At 41.6% G+C, this 13,548-nt stretch overlaps 1 protein-coding gene across 3 annotated transcripts in view; it reads left to right on the top strand.

Moving 5' to 3' along the window:
• Positions 1-7,101: 7,101 nt before the first annotated feature.
• Positions 7,102-13,548, top strand: part of SYPL1 (synaptophysin like 1) — a 30,689-nt gene continuing 24,242 nt past the window's right edge. For 2 of the 3 annotated variants that reach the window (XM_068972609.1, XM_068972607.1), the window contains exons 1-2: positions 7,102-7,152; positions 7,406-7,477. In XM_068972609.1, coding sequence (XP_068828710.1) covers positions 7,102-7,152; positions 7,406-7,477 — 123 coding nt within the window. Of the gene's footprint in view, positions 7,153-7,360; positions 7,478-13,548 lie in introns of those variants that run through there. The other variant, XM_068972608.1, reaches the window with a different exon arrangement.

Genomic DNA, 13,548 nt, shown 5'->3' with positions numbered 1-13,548 from the left:
CAAGAATATCTTATTCTGCTTTGAGGTGAGGTGACGGTGAAGTCACTCAGTCATGTCCGACTCTTTGAGACCCCATGGACTGTAACCTACTAGGCTTCTCCGTCCATGGGATTCTCCAGGCAAGAATACTGGAGTGGATTGACATTTCCTTCTGCTTCATGTGACTAAAATTTACCAAAGTACCTGGTCCATATAGGTAATCAATAAATATTGGAAGGAACAGGTCTGTTTTCATGCCTCTCTTTCTTCTCAAATGATTGGCCAGCATCGAAATTAAACATGCTAAGAAAATCCAGTCTTCCCTAAACTAAATTGTGAAGGAATCCAAGTTTGTTTTATTTCTGCTTTCGCATTTTCCTTTTCTTCAACACTGAGCAGCCTCTCCCCATACTTCCCAGGCATTCAGAATCCCTTTTGCATCTTCTTGACAGCCAGGAACTTTTTCCTTTAGTTAAGACTGTCCTCCTGGGATGGTGCCCCAGATTCCAAGATTATTCCTTATTGCCTACATTCCAATTAAAACTCCCACTTTTCTCACTGCCAGGAGGAAAAATAATCAGATAATTTTCTGTTGAAGTATTATGCTGTAATAGACCACTTAATGCAGTAATTCTCCAAGGTTGGGTGGTTAGGGTTGTCCTCGTTCTCTTAGGATTATACCTTGATAATAGAAATCAAAGTTGATAAACTCTTAGGCTTCTCATCATTAGGTCATTCCAGGAAATGAAAAAAAAAAAAAAAGAAGAAGAAGAAGAAGACAAACAAGAAACTAGAAGAATTTATCTAAAAACAAACAAAAACCTTGCTTTTACAGCGAGGAAAATAACAATAACCAAAGAAATTGTTTCAGAAAGCAAAGACCAATTTATCTAGCTTGTGAGAAAATTACAAGTATACTTGCTTTAAAAAAAAAAAAACTGGGGAGCATAAAATATACAAACTGATGAAGTATAAAGAATGATCACAAGGAGTTTCTCCAAAAGAATCCCTTAAATGGCCAACTCTTAAAGTGTATTTAAAGTAAAATTCCATTTACAAAAATTATCTTTACAGTTAACTTTTTAGGAAACAAGCTACTGGATAAAACACTTTTTTTTTGCCTCCTAGAGAAATTATATACAAACTTCCATTGCCATCATTCCATCAGCATCAGATTTTTCAAGGTCAGTTCCAACTCAGGTCTTTATTTTCCCTTTTGTATCACTTAAGAAGATTGGTTTCTGTTGTTGATAAGGGGCCAGACTTCCTGGGCATGTCTTGGTCAACACTAACAGTGGTCATTCGGGTGATCTGTTCTCTCTTAATGAATGCCACAGTGTCACTCAGAAGAAGATCATGGTGGTCCTGATACAAAATCGACAGGGCCAGAATCAGGAGGGAAATGCTTCCATGCATTTCTTTGGGTTTTTTATGTTAGGTACAGGAAGTTCAGATCCTGAGGCAAACCTGTCCAGCTTGCTAAAGAAAAAGCACTTCATCTGCTCAGTTTACTGTCCCATGTCTATAACACCCTGTTCTCTCCCTGGCAGTTCTCTGCACTTGCAAATAGAATAAACAAACTATCCATAGAGAACTAGTGGACATTTTGATTTTTATTTTCTAACTGATTTCACAAGAGTGAAATATTAGGTTGGTCCAAAATTAATTGCAGTTTCAGACCATGAATTTTAAATTGTTATAACTAGGCTCAAACATATCTTTATTAATCAAAATAGGAGCCATTACAATCAATACATCTTTGCCAATAAGAAATAAGTTCATTTATTCTTGTAGCATAAAAATGCATGCTTCAGGACTTGACAAGCTCTTAGAAAGCACTTCCTGCCTTCTGCTGGTTGTGGAGGCGTTTCCCCTGCAAAATGTTGAGATGCTTAAAGAAGTGGTCAGGTGAATATGGCAGATGAGGCAAAACTCTGTAGCCTAATTCATTCAACTTTTGAAATGCTGGTTGTGCGACATGTGGTTGGGCATTGTTATGGAGAAGAATTGACCCATTATATTGACCAATTACAGTTTTTGGTGCATCTCACCAATTTGCTGAGCATACTTCTCAGATGTAATGGTTTCACCAGGATTCAGACAGCTGTAGTGGATCAGAAGGGCAGCAGATGACCAAATAGTGACCATGACCTTTTTCTAGTACAAGATTAACTTTGGGAAGTGTTTTGGAGCTTCTCAGTCCACTGAACTGGTCATCATCAGTTGTCATATACAATCCACTTTTCATTGCAGGTCACAATCCGATTGAGAAATGATTCATTGTTGTTGCGTAGAATAAGACAAGACGACACTTCAAAACAATGAATTTTTTGATTTTGGGGTCAGCTCATGAGGCGCCCATTTATCGAGCTTTTTCACCTTTGCAATTTGCTTCAAATGCCAAATGACTGTAGAATGGTCAACACTGAGTTCTTTGGCAACTTCTTGTGGCGTTTTAAGAGGATCAGCTTTGATGATGTTCTCAGTTGGTCATTGTCAACTTCCAATGGCCAGCCACTGTGTTAAGGCTCTCGTCTCCTTTGCAAAACTCCTTGAACCACCACTGCACTGTATGTTTTTTAGCAGTTCCTTGGCCAAAAGCGTTGTTGATGTTGCAAGTTGTCTCTACTGCTTTACGACCCATTTTGAACTTGAATAAAAAAATCGCTTGAATTTGCTTTTTGTCTAACATAATTTCTATAGTCTAAAATAAATACAAAATAAACAGCAAGTGATGTCATTAGCAAAAAAAAGCAAGAAATGTGCATTAAAATGATATATAACATAACCACATTTAAGAATTATTCCAATACCAAGTGGAAAAGTTCAACAATGTAAAACTGCAATTACTTTTGCACTAACCTAATACAATACTACACTTGAAATCTCTATGTAAAACTTAGGGGGCAATCTGCTTTCCAGGGAGACAATAAAACAAGGAAGTTTTAAAATAACTAATTATGATTTAAAATGGCTCAGAATTGGACTCTAAAATTTCCATGTCCACCATGTTCCATAGCCTAGGTTACCTCTTCCCCTCCATCCCTGGATATGATTCTGCAACCAGCTTATGACATCTTCATGTTTGTCTTCATTCCCAAGTCCTGATTTGTCAGAACTACGTCAATGTTAATCAACATACGTAAAGTTGGTACCTTACAAATATTCCCATTAAACAGAAATAAGTCAAAGGAAATCAAATGGTAATGCTCCAGGAAAATTTGTAGATTTGACAAAGCTAGGGCAGGAGCCAGTGGTTTATGCATCTAGATGTTATGCTTTTGTTGTTGGCAGTATTGTGCTGCTGGTGCCAACCTGCTATCTATTCCTGCTTATTGTCACCATATCTGGGACCTGAGATCTCATGACCAACAGGTTTAGAAAAGATCAGCTGTCTTGAACCTACCCGCTAAGGATCTTTCATCTTCTATACTACTCCTATAGTGTTTTTCCTACATGGAAATCTGACCATGTGTCTCTCTTTTGCCTCAAAACAACTCACTGCCAGAGAATAAAGTCCAAACTCCTAGCCAGGCATATAAATCCCTTCCTCCACACTGCTCCTCCTACTCAAAGCATCAGACATAAATCTGAGGTATTTGGTGCCCCAAGAGAACTCCTCTCTCCTCTGCCACCAGGCCCTACCTTCTGCTGCACCTCTGAAGAGAACCCTCTCATCCACCTTTGGAACTTGCCTCATACCTCTCAGGCTTCAGTGCTATATCACTTCCTCCACAAGGCCTTTCCTGATAGGCTTTCTTTCCTCTGAGCTTCCCTCTCAGCAAAATGAATATCTTAATTCCTGTACCTTCCCTTAATTCTAGGGTCACATGGAAGAAATGACAACAGTCTCTGAAAAATGCAGAACACTACATAAACTCCAGGTTGTGTTATTATAAAAGTTATAATACAATAAGCCTTTTTTCTTCAGGAACCTAATTATAGTACTTGTGATCATTATTATGAAATTAGCCCCCACAAAGTAGAATGTTTCCTGTTTATTGCTCAAGTGTGAGCTAAACTAAAAATGGGAATGAGAACTATGCTTACATCAGCCACAAATAGATTAAAATTGGACCTATACAGGATTACCGTGACCTTTAAGGCTTCCCTGATAGCTCAGCTGGTAAGGAAACCACCTGCAATGCAGGAGACCCCAGTTTGATTCCTGGTTCAGGAAGATCCGCTGGAGAAGGGATAGGCTACCCACTCCAGTATTCTTGGGCTTCCCTGTGGCTCAGCTGGTAAAGAATCGGCCAGCAATGAGGAAGACCTGGGTTTGATCCCTGGGTTGGGAAGATACCCTGGAGAAGGGAACAACTCCAGTATTCTGGCCTGAAGAATTCCAAAGGGTCACAAAGAGTCAGACACGACTGAGTGACTTTCACTTTTGCCCCACGTGATTTTCAGTATTTTAGGGTTAGGGTTATTGTATTTCGTTATTTTGCAACCTTTCTGTAAATCTAAAATTATAGTTAAAATTTTTAAAGACCTCAGTTTAATTATTTTGGGATTAATTTACTGAGTCCATTGAGTCAGTCTATTGTACAATTTATACAAATGAGTGATTTCTGTATTTTTCTAAAATGACTGTAGAATTCATCAGTGAGAAGAAAAGAGCTGCATCTAAACCCAAAACTCAGACTTTAAACTCATGGGTATTAAACACTATCAGATAAAAACTTTTGAAAAAAGGACAAATATTGGTTGAGAATGAGTTATAGTCTCATCTTACCAATAAAATGATCAGGACTCTGTACTGCCATTGACTCTAACTGCCAATGTTACAGTTAGCCAATGATAAGACTTCCCTAAACACAGCTTCCTCCTGACCTCTTGTACATCTTTAAACCCCAATGTCATATACTACCAAAGGTAAGTCTCAACAATACTACCTCAGACAGGGAAGTTTTGTTTTACAAGTATTTTCCATAATGAACCTGGTAGAGAGTAGAGTGTGTTGTGCCCGGAACTTCTGGGTCTTTCCTCAGATTCCAAGAACAAATCAGAATATGACCAATGTTATATTCAATGTTAAACAGTTATCTGAACATTCTTCTTAGATTTTGAACAGTTGTGCCTTCAGTGAGATGCTGTTTAAACACTCTTGTTTCTTGAGCATTCAAAAAATTCACAACTATCTAGTTGCCTAATCATATTGTACTTGCTCTGCCAGCCACTCCCAGCTCCTTCTTAGGGAAGTAGGAGCTCCTCTGAACTCAGGTGACTGGCAGAAGCAGTGATGGACTATACATCACCAAGGGTAACAGCAGTAGCTCACTCCCCCTTGGTTTTGCCCAGTCAGAGTATATAAATGAATTCTGATAAGTGACCAGATACTATTCTTCTGTGATCTCTCTTTTAAAAGTTAGTGGCACATGGCCAAGCAAGAGAGAACTTAATACTCAAGGCACGTTGTCTTAGCACCAATGGCTTCCTGAAGAGAAACAACCATGCCTTCCATTAGTCGGTATGAACCAGAAGCAGAAGAGAAAGCAAAAAAAAAAAAAGAGGCAGAAGAGAGGAAATAGAAAGTTAAACTTCTCAGAGGCTGAGAAAGGGCCATGTCAATTCCAGTTTCTGAAACCTTCAAAAATTGGGGGGGGGGGGCGAGGAGGAATACAGAAAAGCCCACACTGGCTTACTACATTAGAGTACATTTTTTATTTACATGAACAAATAAAGCTGCAAAGTGAGCATCGTTCTGACTTGTCAGTGTGTATCTGATTTGGAAATAACATGAGAGTCTAACTTGAATCTTTGTGAATATGAAGCCCAAGCCAGAGAGCCCTACTAGCCAACTCCAGGGCAAACCCCAAAACCTCAACAGAGTGGAAGTAAAAGTTTAGGAAAAAAAACTAAAGAGAATACAATGAGAAGAGTACCAAGGAAGCCAGTATGAAGATCACTACCATGGGAATCCCATAACTGGGTGCCAGAAGAAAATTTTTTAAAAGGAGGTGGGGAGCAGGAGGATCTGAGGTGTTCCTTACAGTGGTCTCAGGAGTAGTGGGTACTAATGCTGGGTCACCTTCCACTGATTCTGCCCTAAGGAGCATCTCTGAAGCTTTCTTGTTTGGTAAGAGGAATCTACACTCATTCACCAGGTATCCACTGAATATAAGGCACTGTGCAGGGATTGAAGAATGGAAGTTAGGATCAAAAGAATAAGATTGTCTCTGTGGACCAGGAAATTGAAATATGTTCTCTGCATTCTCTAGGAAACAAACAAGGAGGTAAATAGGTCTCAAATGAGAAAGGGTTAGCTTCTTAGAAAGGTCAGTAACACTTGAGTAACTTCAGTGGCGAGGAACCTGCTGACTCATAGATAAGCGCTTGGAAAATCAGTATACATAGGTAAATAATTAGAAGCTGGTATATTGAGATTCCATTGTGCTAGATTCCTTTCTTCCGTATTAGGGGTACATGATGTTAGTCCCCTTACCATACACTCCAAAAGGCCAGCATTTCATCTCCAAGAACTTCCAAGATACTAGGAAAGCCAAAAAGATCATTTCTTCGGGGCTCCGATAACTGGGTGCTAGAAGGTAGGTGTCACCTAGGCGACTCTCAAATGGGGAGCAGCAATTAGCCTTTTGTAGAGACTCCAAGAGCGTCCCACGTAGAAAACTTGACTGACAGGGTAGGAGAGGTGGGTAAGTGGGTTAGAAGAAGCCTGTCGGACCAAGTCTTTTTCTGTTAGGTATAACCTTATTTGTAAATCGTTCAACCCTGACTCCAATGGTAAGTTTAAAAATAAACAATTTCCGTAAGAATGTTTGATCAATCACGTTCCTGAGAGAGACCCTGTACAGCGTGGTCGCTCAAAGTCCGTTGTGCTGCAGTAACTTTCCATCATTTTAATAAAAGGTCTCTAGCACCAGCCTTGAATCGCGCCTTCATTTGTGTCAATGTTATAAACCTAGCTAAAACATTGGGAAGAGTGACGGGAAGCCAGTATAATAAAGCTGTTAGGCCAAAGCCGTAGGTTTCCGGTGGATGGTTTTCGCCGCGAGAAGCACTGGCCCCAGCTACGCTGGCGTGGGAGTGAGCGCGCGCATGCGCGGCAGGAATCCGAGCGCGGAGGCGGGACTTGAGGGAAGGGGGCGCGGCGCGCGCAGCATGGCGTCCAACATCTATTTGGTTCGCCAGCGGATCAGCCGGCTGGGCCAGGTACGGCTCGGGGAGGCACCGCCCCTTCCCTGCCCGTGTCCGCCCTCGCCTCCCGCACCCGCCCCTCTCCGTCTCCGCCCCAGCGTCTCCGCCCCAGCGCCTCAGCAAGCGGCTCAACCGCCGCCGCCCCGCCCCGCGGCCTCCCAGGCCCGCCTCCCGGAGCCGCCCCTCCTGCCCTTCCTCGCGGCCGTGGAGCTGTGTCTGGTCGGTCCCCCTCCTCCTCCGCCTAACGCGCTTTCCCTCCTTCCCTCAGAGGATGTCCTCCTTCCAGCTCAACCTCAACCCGCTCAAGGAGCCTCTCGGCTTCATCAAAGTCCTCGAGTGGGTGAGTGCAGCCTGCGCCGGCGAGGCTGGGAATCGCGTCGCCGCGCCCGCTCCGGTTCCTGCTCCCCTTCCGGCGCCCTCTGCCAGGAGACTGGGAGCTCTGGGAACGGGGGCGCAGCCCGCCCCGCACGGGCCGCGAAGCCGCCTTCGCCCCCGGGGACGGGCTTGGACGGGACTGGACGCGCGGGGAGGGGAAGAGAGGCCGAGGCCTGGGCCTGCGCGGGGCGGGGACGCTGCGGTCGGCGTTGAATCACGAGTCCCTCGGCTGCCTCTGTCCCAGGCGGAGCCCCCCACCCCCACCCCTACACACACACACCGCAGCTCTCCTCTGGGTGTCCCCCGGAGAGTGGGGGTTCAATTTCTCTTTGGCTTCACAGCTTTCCGCAAGGGAAGAGAAAACTTCCTGTTGCGGTCTAACCGAACCCGGTGGGCTGGAGTCGCGCTCAGGCCGGCAGGCGCTGCCTCTGCGCCTCTAGCAGAAGGGGCCAGTCAGTGCATTTCTGTCCCCTGCGGACTCGAGGCCGCGCTCCCTCAGAAGTTGGTGTGCCTTCTCCAAGTGATTTGACGAGCTCTTGGGTCTTAATATACTTTTAAGACTGGCTCCAAGTTAAAAAGGATAAAAATAAACTGGGACAGGGAAGCGGGCGGAGGTGGGGGGAAAAGCTCCAAACAAAATGCGTGGTTAGTCTGATGCACTGAAACACACGTTAGGAATCGCATGTTGGGAACACGTTAGGAATCCAGTTTGTTTTCGGTATTTCGCAGCAGCATCCTGCAGTCAGCTTTCAGTCCTTCCCTGGGGACACTCTCAATCATTAACATCAAAGCAGATTTATTACTTCGACCTTGGTAATGATCACTTTGGAGAGCTTAGTGAATACACCAGGCACTGCCTTCAGAGTTAGTGGCCTAGTACATATTCCAGGCCCGTATTAATAGGCAGCTGGCATCTGTTCAGTGTGCAGGCAGGTTGCTTTTGTAGCCAGCAATATTTACATCCGTAACTCTTCAACCCCGTATGTTAATAATAAAATGGTGAAAAAAACTTAGATTTCCTGTTTTAAATAACCTGCGGAGGTAACACAGAAACTCAGATTCTCTAATGAATGCTCAATCTGATTTCCTTCCTACACCCAAAGTTTCCTATGTTTCCCCCAAAGTTTTACTTGGTGTTTTCTGAAAACTGCTAATTTCACACAAACGTTTGCGTTAAAGACACCTAAATGTACGTATTTAGGGTTCTATAAACATCTGTCCAGATTTAAATATAAAGATAATTATATTTGAGTATATAAAAATTTTACATTGCAAGAGGAAAAACACAGTTAACTCGGCTAATCAAATACCAAGTTTAAGGAAAAAAATCTTACACCTAGTAGTTTAGTCTTCTTGAGGATTATAATTAAACTTATAATTAATTTAAAATTTCACTTAAATGAAGTCAGTTGTTTATATTTGTGCTTACATTATTCATCAATCTTTTTTAAAACAACTTTTTTTCCTTTATATTTTAAAATATTAGTGGTAAGTTTATTAATGATCATAGGTGACATTTTTGAAAGATACCCTTTTTAAGCTTAGGAAAATACTACTGTCAGTTTGAACAATTCATTTTTATACAGAGACTCTTTCATGAAAAGAATATCCATTGTTGATGAGGTAGAGAATTATTTATTCAACAAATATTTGAGTATGTACTATATACCAGTGCTGTGCTAAGCACTAACAGACAAATGGTGAATAAAACGTGTTTTTTTTCCTCGTGACTTAATAAAAAACATGAAAACAAATATAAATATGCCGTATGACCAATACTATAATAAAAGTATAGGTTAAGTGTAGTAGGTGAAAGGAAGGAGAAATCAAATTGCTTGGAGGTGTAGAGAGGATTTCATAGACTAAAGAACTTGTTCACTTGGGGAATGGGTGGGGAATGGCTTTCTAGGTAAAGAGGAGCTTATGTTCAGTGGTGTGAAAAGCTGAAGCAGCAGAGCCCTATTTGAGAACTTAAGTAGTTGAGGTTGACTGCAGTCTTTACTGGGAGGGAGATGGTAGTTTGAGATGATTCTGAAAGGTTTCAAATAGTTTGAATAGTTTGGAGTTTATTCTACGAGCCAGTGGTTCTTAACCCTTTGGGTTACCCCTGGATAATCTAGGCCCTTAAGAGAATGCATACATGCAGGTACAGAATTTTGTATTGTTTATTGTACAGCTTCCACTTAAGACCAGAATTCCTATTGTGTGTAGTGGATTCACTCATTCAAGAGTAAATAAACAAGTGGATAATATAATTAGATTTGCCTTTTAGAAATTTTTATTTTGTCAGCAGTGTAGGGGATGAATTGAAAAGGAAAGGCCATAATTGAAGAAAGGGAAATCTATTGTTGGAAGTAGCAGTTCAGTTCGGTTGCTCAGTGGTGTCCGACTCTTTGCAACCCCATGAACCACAGCACGCCAAGCCTCCCTGTCCATCACCAACTCCTGGAGTTCACCCGGACCCATGTCCATCGAGTCAATGGTGCCATCCAGCCATCTCATCCTCTGTCGTCCCCTTCTCCTCCTGCCCTCAATCTTTCCCAGCATCAGGGTCTTTTGAAGGCCTAAAACTAATCGCAGTGGAATTAGAAAGCAAGAGGTTTAGAAATTAGAATATATTTGTGTGTTTGCATGTGTTTAGTCGCTAAGTCTTGTCCATCTCTGATCCCATGAACTGTAGCCCACCAGACTCCTTTGTCCGTGGGGTTTTTCAGGCAAGAATACTGAAGTGGGTTGCCATTTTCTTCTCCAGGTGATCTTCCCCATCCAGGGACTGAACCCGCATCTCCTACATTGTAGACGAATTCTTTTTCTTTTTTTTAACTCTTCCTGAATTTTATTTATTTATTAATTTTTAACTAATTTATTTAATTAGAGGCCAGTTACTGCAGCCGTGAAATTAAAAGATGCTTACTCCTTGGAAGAAAAGTTATGACCAACCTAGATAGCATATTCAAAAGCAGAGACATTACTTTGCCAACAAAGGTCCATCGAGTCAAGGCTGTGGTGTTTCCAGTGGTCATGTATGGATGTGAGAGTTGGCTGTGAAGAAAGCTGAGCGCTGAAGAATTGATGCTTTTAAACTGTGGTGTTGGAGAATACTCTTGAGAGTCCCTTGGACTTCAAGGAGATCCAACCAGTCCATTCTGAAGGAGATCAGCCCTGGGATTTCTTTGGAAGGAATGATGCTAAAGCTGAAACTCCAGTCCTTTGGCCACCTCATGCGAAGAGTTGACTCATTGGAAAAGACTCTGATGCTGGGAGGGATTGGGGGCAGGAGGAGAAGGGGAGGACAGAGGATGAGATGGCTGGATGGCATCACGGACTCGATGGACGTGAGTCTGAGTGAACTCTGGGAGTTGGTGAGGGACAGGGAGGCCTGGCGTGCTGCAATTCACGGGGTCGCAAAGAGTCGGACACGACTGAGTGACTGAACTGAACTGAACTGAACTTTACAATGTTGTGGTGGTTTTTGCCATACTTTGACATGAATCAGCTACAGGTGCACGTGTCCCCCCATCCTGAACCTCCCTCCTACCTCCTTCCCCACCCATCCCTCTGGGTTGTCCCAGAGCACAGGCTTTGAGTGCCCTGCTTCATGCATCGAACTTGCACTGGTCATCTATTTTGTATATGGTAATACACATGTTTCAGTGCTGTTCTCGGAAATCATGCTACCCTCGCCTTCTCCCACCTAGTCCAAAAGTGTTCTTTAAAGCTGTGTCTCTTTTGCTGTCTTTCTTGCATATAGGGTCGTTGTTACCATCTTTCCAAATTCCATATATGTAAGTTAATATACTGTATTGGTGTTTCTCTTTCTGGCTTACTTCACTCTGTATAATAGGCTCCCGTTTCATCCGCCTCATTAGAACTGACTCAAATGCATTCTTTTTTATAGCTGAGTAATATTTCATTGTGTGTATATACCACAACTTCCTTATCCATTAGTCTGCCAGTGGACATCTAGGTTGCTTATATGTCCTAGCTGTTGTGAATACTGGGCAAGCAAATTCTTTACTGCTGAGTTACCAGAGCTTCCCAAGAATATATGTGTAGGATGAAGAAAAGGCAGGGCTCTAAGATGACTGCCAAGCTTCTGACTTGGAGTAGTAGTGGCACATGTAACTAAGACAGGTCACTAAGGAAAAGCCGCAGATTTTAGGTAGAAGGTTTTGGATATATTGAATTTGTGGTCTCTTTAGAGCATGTAAGTGGTGGTACCCTGTAGATATATATGTCTAGAATTTAAAAGAAATACAGGCTGGAGATTCAGCAAATATTTGATTGTAAAGGAAAGGGAATAGTTAAGAGAATGGAGAGAAATAACCTCACCGTTAGAGATATTTCAAGAAGAGTACTCAGCAATATTAGGTGCAATGTGAAAGAAAGTGAAAGTGAAGTCATTCATTCGTGTCCAACTCTTTGCTACCCCATGGACTGTAGCCCACCAGGCTCCTCCGTCCATGGAGTTTTCCAGGCAAGAATACTGGAGTGGGTTGCCATTTTCTTCTCCAGGAGATCTTCCCAATCTAGGGATTGAACCCTGGTCTCCCGCATTGTAAGCAGACACTTTACCATCTGAGCCACCAGGGAAGCAGATTAGGTGCAATAAGTTAAGTAAAATAATTACTAAAATGCCATCTCTTGATTTTGGTAATCAGTAGGCTTTAATAAGAGCAGTTTTGGTAAAATCAGAAACCAGATGATAGTAGACCAAATGGATGTATGTAAGAGAATACAGTGAGGGTAGACCACTATTTGACTGTGAAGATGGGAGAGAATGAAAGTGTTAGTCACTCAGTCGTGTCCAGCTCTCTGCGACCTCCTGTAACCTGGCAGGCTCCTCTATCGATAGAATTCTCCAGGCAAGAATACTGGAGTGGGTTGCCATTCCCTTCTCCAGGGGCTCTTCTGGACCCAGGGATTGAGCCTAGGTCTCCAGGATTGCAGGCAGATTCTTTACCATCTGAGCCAGCAGGAAAGCCTGGGTGGAAACCTATTTTAAAGATGGGAAAAATTGAATGTGTGTGTACACTGTAGAGAAGAGACTTTTGAATAGAAGGTTTAAAACAGAAGCTGAGAGGGATAAGACAAAGTTCCAGAAGAGAAAGGCCCATAGCAGGAATTTTTTAATGTCTTTTGAATGAATTGTAAGTTTCATAAGGTGTTGAAAGATGTATGGGTTGCTTCTAAAAATAGGCAATAAGTTTACAGTCAAATATAAAATCTAGATAAAGGCTGTTTATTATAAATATTACTATCAGAATAATTCTCCAAATCAGTTTATCTTTAATAAGATTCTAGAAGATGTTAGACTAAGATGTAGTCTGATAATATGTAACTTTCAAGGGGTTACAAATCTGAAGGCCTCAGAGACATGAAGACAAGTGCCCAGTAAATATTTATTGACAGGATAAAAATCCAGTTGCCAAAGCAGAAGCATTTCTACTTTGCTTCTCAACTGCAGCTACTATGCATATATATATATATAATATATATATATATATATAACTGTTGTTATCTCCATGTTACTGAGGTTTAGAGAAATTAAGTAACTTGCCCAGTATCCCATGGTTGTGATTACTATATCCTGGACAGTTCTTAGGCTTTTCAGTAACTTCCATTTGTGTTTCTGATTGGTCTTTTAATAAAGTTAATGAAAAGATGAGCAAAAATTTCAAGTTTAAGAAACAAAAATGTAAGATTCCTAATGTATTTTTTTCTTATTACATTTATGTTTCTACTAGATCTTAGAAGTTAAAAACAAGTAGGGTTTTCTTGATTCATTTATCAAGTTTGAATGTTTTTTTCTGATTTTATACTTATAATTAATGAGCAAATTCAAAAGAACCTTTAAAAGCATTATTGTTTAGTCCCTCGGTCTGACTCTTTTGCAACCCCATCGCTTTGGGGTAAATTATTCTCCAGGAAAGTTAGTGTGAAAAACAATGATTAAGAAAACATATAACCATTTGAGCATTACATATGTCAATCTGTTTAAACAGCATGCTTTCAGAAATAGGTGCTAGTTTATAT

Source organism: Capricornis sumatraensis, chromosome 5 (assembly GCF_032405125.1).
Source record: "Capricornis sumatraensis isolate serow.1 chromosome 5, serow.2, whole genome shotgun sequence".
In the NCBI taxonomy this organism is placed as follows: Eukaryota; Metazoa; Chordata; class Mammalia; order Artiodactyla; family Bovidae; genus Capricornis; species Capricornis sumatraensis.
The sequence above is the reverse complement of the archived record's forward strand: the minus strand, read 5'-3'. Positions and strand labels throughout refer to the sequence as shown.